The sequence below is a fragment of the Lates calcarifer genome, linkage group LG17 (assembly GCF_001640805.2).
Source record: "Lates calcarifer isolate ASB-BC8 linkage group LG17, TLL_Latcal_v3, whole genome shotgun sequence".
NCBI classification, from domain to species: domain Eukaryota; kingdom Metazoa; phylum Chordata; class Actinopteri; family Centropomidae; genus Lates; species Lates calcarifer.
This window is the reverse complement of record NC_066849.1, coordinates 8,977,232-8,987,811: the sequence shown is the minus strand read 5'-3', so window position 1 is coordinate 8,987,811 and position 10,580 is coordinate 8,977,232. Positions and strand designations below refer to the sequence as shown.

General features: G+C 39.2%; 1 protein-coding gene across 1 annotated transcript; it reads right to left on the bottom strand.

The window, feature by feature from the left end:
• Positions 1 to 1,063: 1,063 nt before the first annotated feature.
• LOC108877324 (E3 ubiquitin-protein ligase RNF126) lies at positions 1,064 to 7,130 on the bottom strand. Its single transcript, XM_018667330.2, has 9 exons — positions 6,968 to 7,130; positions 5,470 to 5,528; positions 4,789 to 4,849; positions 4,039 to 4,274; positions 3,803 to 3,871; positions 3,621 to 3,690; positions 3,348 to 3,441; positions 2,341 to 2,456; positions 1,064 to 2,203 (listed from the first exon to the last, which is right to left on the bottom strand). Exons 1-9 carry the CDS (start codon positions 7,040 to 7,042, stop codon positions 2,033 to 2,035), a joined length of 951 nt encoding a protein of 316 aa, XP_018522846.1. The 5' UTR covers positions 7,043 to 7,130; the 3' UTR covers positions 1,064 to 2,032.
• Between the last annotated feature and the right edge of the window lie 3,450 nt (positions 7,131 to 10,580).

Below are 10,580 nucleotides of genomic sequence, written 5' to 3'. Positions count from 1 at the left end.
ATATATTCCATGTTTTTGCCTGTCACAAGATATGATGTGCAGATTCACAAAAATTGAATCTCTTTTAAATTCAAGCTGCAACACTTGAAGAATCAACCCTTCTACATATAATATCTTAAAGAGCTAAAATGCTAGCTTAGATACTGATAAGCAGTAATTAAAGATTAAAACAGCTTATTATATTTCAAGGTATATAGTTTAAGGGTCACAAATACTGCACTTGCACTACGTTAACAATAAACTATGACTATGAGGCAGCACTTTCACATTGTATTGTATTTGTCTTCAAGCTAGACCAATGGACAAAACATCCATAGCAACAATCCACCCCACATTAAAGGCCTTTGAACCTAAACCCCAGAGGAGAGTAGAGGTACAATGTGGAGGAAATACACCCATATGGCTAGACAATAAAAGGAAGCTGAATTTATTGGCTTATTGATAAGATTTAGCAGGCAAGTACCCCACTGAAGGATTTAATATAGACTCTGTTTACTATCGGCATGCCTTTGGACCAGGCCTTACTTTGAAAGTACAAAACAATCTTAAAATCGTATTATGCATTGAAGTCACTTCCAGCAGTGTTTGCTAATGATGTTATTGTTCCCTGCAAGACGTCATGAAAGGAACAAATGATTCATACTGGGAAACAGAACAACACAGTTCATAACTCACCTGCATGCCAACAAATTTTTACCATACTACTATTTTGTTTATTTGGCATTAGGACAAACTTGTCACTTATTTTTTCATTCAAGTTTAGTGAATTTGCTATGCTCATGAAGAGGTTTTGGAAAATGTTCTACTTGTTTTCATTACTGCACTCCCATCTGGTGCCCATCCACAGCACCACAGAATCAGTGCAGCAAAGAAAACAGACTTTGCCTCAGTGGTTGGTTCCACAAAATTAAAACACATTTGTTTGTAGTTACTGTCAGTTCTTGAAACAAGAGCTGAAATTTACCATGAGATATCTCCAGGTCCATTTTAAGACCACTGTTGCTCATGATTTTGGCCTTTAAAGAATATGTATGTGTACATACAATTTGAACAATTAGAACAATTTGGAGTGGTAGCACCCAAACATCTTTATTTTCATATCAGGCATTTTTTTTATTTTTTATTTTGTTTTGTTTTGGTACACGATCATACTGCAAAATCAATTGTTTTTCAACTGGCAATTTTAGAAAATATTTCATTTACCTTTAAGTTAAAATGCACAAATGCACTGAAATGTTTCTAACTGTATAGTGTGAAAAGCAGATCCACATTTAGGCTCAAAGTTAAAAGAAAAACAAAAATCCCTGCGTGTGTAATTTAGTAATGATTATCCACATCATTATCCAAACAGCACAAAATTACTGCAATTTGATACAAGTGCAAACAATGGTACCTGTGTGGAGTCAGATAACCTTAAACCTGTAACAGGGTCTTGACTATAAAATAATTCTATGAATTATAGTCATTTACTTATCTAACAGAATTGAATGTAGTATCTTGCCAAATGATGAGGAAGCTTAGGTGCACACTTAAAGAGTGCACTACAGTGCACTTTGGGTCATCTGTGAGATATGAATACTAATTATAAAAGGTATAACTGTACATTTCTTTTGCTTCACTGGCAAAAGTGGGTCATTTTAAAATCATAAAAGTCAGGAAATTAAAAAAAGAACAGCGACTGTCTTGTTGTCCCAAGTCTTCAACCATTGGGTTCCTTTGTTTTCTCTTCCCTGTATGAGGTGATTGAGGCAGATGGGCCCCTAGAGGTTTCAATGCTTCTCCACGTCCTCCCTGACAGAAGCTGCACTCCAGGGCCTCCCCCGCCCTTCCATTGTTCAGATTCCTGATGAGGGTGGGAGCAACAGGATGGACCTCATGTATCAGTTACCCCTGAGTCAGACTTGAGTGCTCCCGGTGAGATGCACCCAGGTCTCTGCCCGATGGACAGGGAGAGACTGGAGGTCACCGCTCTGAAGTAAAAGCAGTCTAGGAGCTGTAAACAGCTCATAGGATGATAAGGACAAATGTTTCTCTAAGAGTTGTCAGTGGAGTTCTCATTGCTGGTCGAACTTGAGGACTGAGGGGTAGATGAGGATGAAGAGGATGAGGAGGAGGAGGTAAAGTTCATCCCTGATAGTTCTGGAGGGTTTGTTGCTGTGTTCTGTCCACTCAAGCTTTTCCTGCACACTGGACAAGTGTCATGCTGGAAAAAAAGAGTGGCAAAAATATGAGGTGTTTTAGTCTTTTTGCTGATGTTTCCCCACTAGTTCCCCCATAGTTTTATATAGCAACTGGTGAATACTCAAGTGGAAAGAACATTAAATAGGTGATGGCTAATACCTGTTCCAACCAGGGTACTATGCAATCATTGTGGAACATGTGATTGCATGGGAGCTGCCTCACATTTTCTCCAACACTGTAATCTTCTTTACACACTGGACATTCCAGCCCTGAAGCTGAAACGACAGAAAATGATAAAAATGTAGCAAAAATAAATATGATGTGTCAGGAGAATAGTTAAAATAATGACATCTAGAATTAAAAAAGAGCTAGAAATCATAATAGTTGTTGCAACTACATTTCAATGTATGATTTATAATCAATGTAACAAGTCTTTTTCCACAGTAGAAGCTACCATATAAAGGACGGGAACAGAAAGTGTAGAAAAGCTAAAGTTGAGAAATAGACTTCAAAGTTTTCAGGCTTCATTTTATGTCTTCTTAGACTTCCTTGGAATTATTTCCTGAGTCTAAAGCAGATTTTTATTATCCATGGTTGGATTTAGCCGCTCCCTTCTTTATATTGGTTAACATGAAGTCAGTGACAGTAAAATTGATATATTTCTATTTTAGAGTCTGTCTCTTGCTAGCTTTAACTGGATTTGGCTCTGCAGCCTTAGCTTTGTAGTTGACTGTTTGTTGCTTTAGCTGTGTTTTGTTGTACCTGCATACTTGCAATACCTATTTATGGCTACAAAAACATGTATATGGTAAAATAAATATCAACCAGTCAGATTCTGGTCAAAACCAAATTTTGGCTAAATATTTAATTTCTGCATTTTGGCTGTGTAGTGTACTACTGGCTTGTTTACTCTTCAATAGTTAGGCTGATTTATACATTAAGGTTTGAACTTTTTACCAGAGCAAACACTTTTGAAATTTCATTTTCACAAAGCTGCTTGGATGTTGTACTACTTGTCTGACTTGCCTTTAGTGGGCAGTTACAGGACCAACTTGTTGGGCAAATGCTGCTTTACAATGATCCTTTTTGAAGAAATTTATACTGCTTTCCAAAACTGCATTAAAAAATCATTACAGCAGTTGTGATTATTATTTATTCCAACTTACCAACATGCTCATCTGTAACTTGTACCGTAGGAAGACTTTTTATTTTATCTCTATCAGCAGGCGGAGGCCCCGTGTTCTCAAACTGGTTTAATAACTAAAGACAAGGAAGGAAGACAAAAATAGAAGAAACTGTGATATAAATTTCACACTCAATGTACCACATGTACACAAAATCAAACATATGTAATTCAAAGTAATAAATATAAATCAATTTAAAATTTTTTAAAATGTTTTAAAAATAAGTTTGAAACCAGCTGAAGGTCTTAAAAGTACCTGTGTTATAATTGCATCTAGTCCATTAGCACCCCAGGCATAATCCATGGGATTTGAATGAAGAACACCCCTTTAAAAAAAAAAAAAAAAACACGAATTGAAACATCAAACCAATTCGAGGAAACCAAGTGTACATTGGTGACTCCTCTCTGATTTATTACAGCTCTGTTCCAGAGACTCACCAGGGTCCGACACCAATATTTGGCATTGCAGTAGGTGCAATTATTCCATTCACTAGCTGCTGAATGATTCTACAAAACAGAACATATAAGAATAATACTGATATTGTGAAGAAGAAATCAAGCATGTTTCTACATTTTAAGACATTTAGCTATTAATTAGTTGGCAAATAAAGATCAGAGAAAGAGTGACTGGAGACAACATAAATCAAGAACATGTCACTGAGTGTATTTCTTACCCTTCTAAAGTGGGAACTCCCTCATGCCTCCCTGCTTGTCGTCTTGAACCATGACGACTCCTTGGTTGCCGGGCACCATATCGTTGCCGTGATGCTGCTTCCCTTTCCCTCCTGTTTTCAGCATCCCGGTTGTCCTCTGTTCCCAGTCCAGCTCCAAAATCAAAACTGTCATCAAAGACACCCAGGGCAAACTGACCGTAGCTCGAAGGGAACGTAAACAGATGCTGGTCCACATTCTGGCAGATACAAAGATAAAAAAAAAGACACACAGACTAGTGTTGTGTTGTAATCTTGATGGTAGAAATCAGTGCAGCTTAGTGATTTCTCCCATAGTACACCCTAGAGCTAACAGCAACTATTTATGGTCAATAAAACAAACCTGAAGTGTTACGAGTTTTGCTGACTATCAGGTCAAATTTCACCTCAATGGATACATACATGTTTTTTTTTTTATTTTGCACCATAATTTTGCTTCACAGCAGGTCCATAAACTACATATCAAGCTAAGAAGAGCATCATTGACTGAGCAAACCTAAAGACAGGCAAACAATCCAACAGAATATTAATGTCAAAGCTGAACTATAAAAGCAGAAGTGGAAACCCTTCCATTATGTCAAGTGCCAGATCAGCAAAAACGTAAATGGAAACAACTGTGAGTAATGCTGACTCTACTGTGCAACAATGTGAGAGACCAAAGAGAGGTTATGTGATAGAGAGAGGGAGAGTTTGAGTAAAGAATGAGTTAGAAACCTCAAATGGTTGCTGGTTCTGGGGCCCGCTGGAGATGGTAGACATGGAGCCATTGTCAGCACTAAACAGGGAACAGATTGTTGACAGATTATGTGACTTATCAAGATTGACAGGATTTTTTTCTCTTATCCTCATCTTTTTTAATTTCACATGCTCACAGTTTTAAGTTACCACACTGTGATAACATGATAATAGTTGAAAAAAAAGGACAAAGGACAGTAATGCAATGTTGATATAAACAAACAAAAAAGATAGCCCTCCATTCCATCACTGTCGAGTAGTGCAAGCAGTGTGTTAATTTCCTGTTTTGAAGGCCACACCAAATGAAAAACAAGGACTCTGCTGTACATGGTTTCACAAAGGCATCTATCAGCACAACCAACAAAACCTAACTAAGAAACACACGTGATCTAAGCCACACAAATGTAAATGTTTTTAGTTGTCACTACAATCATTCATGCAATGAATTACTGTATGGAGGCACAAATGCTGATGAGTGGAGGCAAAGACAGCATAATTTTTGTTGAGTGAATTGCAGAAAGGTGTCAAAGGCTGTGCTGGCAGCCATTATAGGTGCTGGAATAAGCCTGAGTTTTGCAGAGTGCCTCTATCCTAAATGTAGTTAGTGAGTGTTAGGAATGATGGTCATTAGTATTCTGGTAAGAATTACAATATACACACCTTCTCTCCTCCAGCAGCTCCTCAATGAATCCTGACTCACATCTTGGACATGTATACTCCTGTAAACAAAGAAACACAAAACAGTAGCTTAGTTAAGCTGTTGGATGAAAAAGACAGATGATGATAATCCTTTTTGTATGACTGTACCTAGCTCAAAATTCGTAAAAGAACTGTGAGTAGGGCATTGACTTTTGTTGATTAAAACTATTAGAGCTGGAACCAGTCTGACTAAATACAGGTTATTTTCAGTCCACACAAGTCTGTCTGGCTGACAGACAAATGGCTAAGTCAGACAAGCTGTGCAAAAGGAAGTAATGCCCAAATGTCCCACTTAGAAGACTTTCCCAAACCTAATCACCTTCTATTGGAACTACTGAAAGTGTCCTAACCAGCTGTGGCACTATCTGATATAGGAGTTGTAGTCCGTACACCCATAAGCCCCTTCAGCATACACTGATGGCAGCTGAGTGGATCAGCTGGGGTCTCCCGTCCCTCCTTTCAGGACATCTACAAAGACAGCTGTTTACAGAAAAGCCTTCAGCACCCTTCAGGACCCTCTCTGCCTCTACAGACTAGCTGACCCCTGCCATCATGAGCGCAACCCACCAAAATGAACAGTGTCCTCCACACATACATAAAATACACACACATAAACCTCATCACCTCAAATATTCTTTTTACATCATATACATGTTTATTAAACATTTTGTTTACTTTGCTGTGTTGTTTATCATACCCTGATCCTGAGGGAAACAAGTCATACAGCGGCATTTTTATACTTAAAATGACTAAATATAGTTAAACTACTGCACTGGCTATTCTAATGAATAAAGGCAGCAGTTGCACGGTTGTGTGAGGCGTTAAGCACAGGTCATTACCAGCACCCTTTCATTGTGAAGGGCACATGTACTCTTCTATGACAGATCATTCTAGCCTGTGACAGGCAGACCACTTGTGTAACTTACTGAATGGCAAAAACAAGAAAAGGACGTTGTAGCATTGTTGCCACTAGATCATTCACAGAAGTGATTAACAGTGTAGTGTACGAAGTCTTAAGAGAGATTGTTGTTAAGAGCGTTTCATTAATAGAATAAATATATGAATATCACAATTAACGTTAGACGCGATCACAGTGTTATAGTTACCGTTACTGCTAGTGAAAGTAGCTAACAGGCTAATGAGCCTCGTAAACCCACAGTAATCAAGAAAGATCCCACTGAGCCTGTTTTACACATTACGTAAGAACAGTAGCTGTATTCTGTGCGTAAGGACCGAGAAGTTCGTGTTTACATACTGACTGATCCTTTAGATAACAAGTTAACTGACAGTGAGTGGCGTTAGTGAGATAAACGGGAGCTCACAGCAGTCAGCTAATACTATTAGCATGCTAACAGTTGACGCCACTGCTACAATGGTTTCTACTGAAGTAACAGCCACTTTATATTGCTTTAAATTTATCCAAGGGTCTCTACCTTTACTTTCTGTCTGTGGTACTTACGGGAAGCCGAGGACTAATCTCTGCTGAGCATCTGTGACAGAAGAACCGGCTGGGCCATGGAGGAGCTTCAGCCATTTTTAGCCACTAAACAGGTAGAGAGGGGGAAAGACTACGGAGCGCCGAAAAGGACAATGTTGACCTCCTAGAAAATACGATGAGCATGTGACTTAACTACGTTGCATCGTAGATCATATTTAAATGTCGTACAAGGATAAAAGAAATGCAATAAAAGCAAGTAGATAAAAGAAATACAATAAAAGCAAGTGTTTTCTTCTTTAGTAGAAAAAGTAAAATGTATGTTATTATTGGATGAATGATGTATAGGCCATACAATTACACACTAAGATTAAAGTGAAAATGTAATGGGGTGATATGAAGTTAAGTACTTGTTTTACAAATTGTGTTAATATAAGGAAACTAACTAACTAACTAACTAAAATATCTTATTTTACTGTTAAGAACTGAAATAGTAACTTGTCTTCATTGGACAACCACTAACAATGATGTGTCTTATACAATATGGCCACATGGTGGTGCTTTCGTGCATCAAGTGTTGGAGAGTGTCACTGTGTTTCACATCGCAGCCGGTGGCTGAACACTCTTGGTAAATTTCCCATGGAATTTATGAGGTCTTTAGTCAGATTATCATACGTTAAGGTTAAGATGTCTCTAATTCATACTCACATGTCAATGCAGACACCCCAGGGAAGCAATGAACTCAAGACCTGGAAAAAGTAATACCCCCAACAAATCTGTATCATGTACCACCACACCGTGTCTCCACTGAACTCATGTGTTATCCCTGCAGGTTAAACCCCCCCTCGCTCTCCCTGTTCAAATGAAATCCAGAGATGTGTTTTTGCAATCTGGCAACGCACTAGATTTATTTTGACACGTTACTTTTCCATTGGACTCCTGTCAACCAAATCTTGAGCCCAACAGGCATACTTAAAGTATTTAAAAGTTGTGTAGCATCTGTTTTTGAGCATCACGTCTCGTCAAATGTGGATTTGTATTTTGTCCTTGATTATTTGACAGCAGTTGTTGGAACCATTCTATCAAGTGTCAAATCTGAGACATAAAACAGTAAATAAGAAGCCTCTCACATGGGAAAGACATTGTCTCCTTTTTATGTGAACACAACCAAGTTGTCGTTGGCAGCCATCTGACGGCCCTGAGATAGCAGTGAGGGTCTCAGAGATCATCTTAGTTACATAAGATCTGGAGGGAATAATGATTGATTTTATTTTGTTTTCAGGTCTGTTTTTATTTTTAGAGTTATAAATCAAAATTTCCTCAGTGTTTTTTTTTTTTCACAGGTACTCTTAATGTGATTACCACAACTGCAGATTGACAGCTATAAACATATCACACAAGTCTGGAGTACCTCTGGCACTTGGCACAACATGTGGAGAGTAAGTAGGAGTTCCCATCCGACTGCCCGACAGCCAATCACATCTCTCAAGCCATCTGGCCTGATTTTTAGGCACAAATGTCCAGTTTCATGCCCTTGAGGAGAGTGGCCTTGGATGCAACCAGCTCCTGTGGTGTTTCATGGGTGTACTGTTTTGGATGAAAAACACATGGATATAGCCATACATCCACATTACATCGAATATCAGCCATACAGCCAACACACTGCTCTGTATCTGTATTATGCAGAAAAATCTGTTTTGTCACGTGTGCTGAAACTACTGCAAAATTGCAGAGAAACAATAATCTCCCAACGCACAACATAGATATGATTAGTTACAATATGACTGGATGTTTCCACACGGCAAAGCCCACAATGTAACCTAGTTAGGTCCTAATGTCCTCTCTAGGTTGGTGTTGTGTCTGATGTGGCCATGTGGGAGCAGGAAAGATGCGGCTGTCCCATGGGCTGAGATTAGAGAGGGTCTGATAGCCCTGAGGTTTGCTATGTCTGCCTGGCTGAGGTAAGCTATTGTCTCTCTGCTGCGCCCAGTGCGTCACTGCCATTGCAGTCGAATGCTCATTGTAGCAATGCAATCTGGGGAGTGAGTGACTCTGGGTCAGAGACAGGTCATGTGAGCAGCAGAAAACAACTCTACCCAGACCGAGTGACCCTCCACATCACGTAGTTTTGGGTAATTGCTAATCTGGATTAAGGCTATAAAACATATTATTCTGCAAGGGATCTGCACTGCTCGTAAAGAAGCATAAGCATATTATTTCTTGCTGTGATGTGGATTAAAAAAACTCAACACATGCTGTAAAGCACAGCAAGTGGTGGAAGTAACTAATTGTATTCCTTCCTGCCACTGTAATTAAGTAGCTTTTAAACTGCACATGCATGTATGTGCACATGCACACATACATGCACATAGACAACAAAATAATTGTTGTTTTCTCTGCCTACTTTTTACAGTTTAATTTCTATTACGCTCTAAGGAGCAATAAAGTGTTGCAGTCAAGGCAGCAGACAGATATGCTGCAAGGGACACTGCTGCTTTTGTCACTCCATAGAGTTTTTCCAGACACTCCAGCCGGGATTGCCCCACACAGTCCCTCTGGGCCCCCGAATCACACTTACATACACACATAAACACACACATGCACACACACACACACACACACACACACACACACACATAGACACACACTCAGCAATAACAGCCGCCTGCTGGAACTTCCTGGGCCTCTTAGTCATGCGTCACTTGTTTTCAGTCCCACCCATCGAAGACTCTGTCTCCTCCAGACACACTCTGTCTGAGGCCATGTGTCACAAGACCTGTGCATCAGACACACACGGGCGCATACACACTCATTGTAAGATCCTTGGGCAAACAGCAAGAAGGCTGTGAAGATCAACATCAGTGATGGACAAAGCTGTCTTTAAAAAAATAAACCCGACACATCCGCGAACATGTATATACTCCTATCTGGATCACAGCAGGTATCCCTTCTGTTCTGTGCAGTGTTTTTCCGCTCTGCTTGTGTTCCAGAACAAAATCCCTCGGTACTGCAATGGTACATAAGTGTTTGGGATTACATCACTGAGCAGCTAACAAAATATAGATGTTGCTAGAGGAACATATGCGCATGATTAGAAGCCTAGTTTAAACTGTCTTTGTTGTAGCGGGGTGTTTGTGGTCACTCACTGCAGATGTTTCAGCAGTTCAGTTTGATTTCATCTGTTTTTAATGATCCATTGTTTCATTAGATTGTGGTAATATGTCCTGATTTTACGCAGTGCAGTTTTTTTTTTTTTTTTTTTGTACTCTTCACTCCACCAGTGACTCTTTGTGTTTACTTTGGTTACATGGTGATTTTTAGGCCCACATATTTTTTAACCATGATAATGGTGTTGATCTAGGAGCGGCAAATTCTGCCACTTTGGTTTGGAAGGGAATATCTGGACAACTATCGAACAAATTTTATTAAAAATTTATATGGACATCCATAGTCCCCACAGGATGAAACCTGCTGATCCCCTGACTTTTCCTCTTCTTTTCCTCTCATCGTGAGGTTCACATTTGGAGTTTTGAATAAAATGTCTTAAAAACGAGTGAATGGATTACCATAAAATTTGGTACAAATATTCACAGGTCATGGTCTCAGGATGAGAGGGTTTAAATAATTAAATAATTAA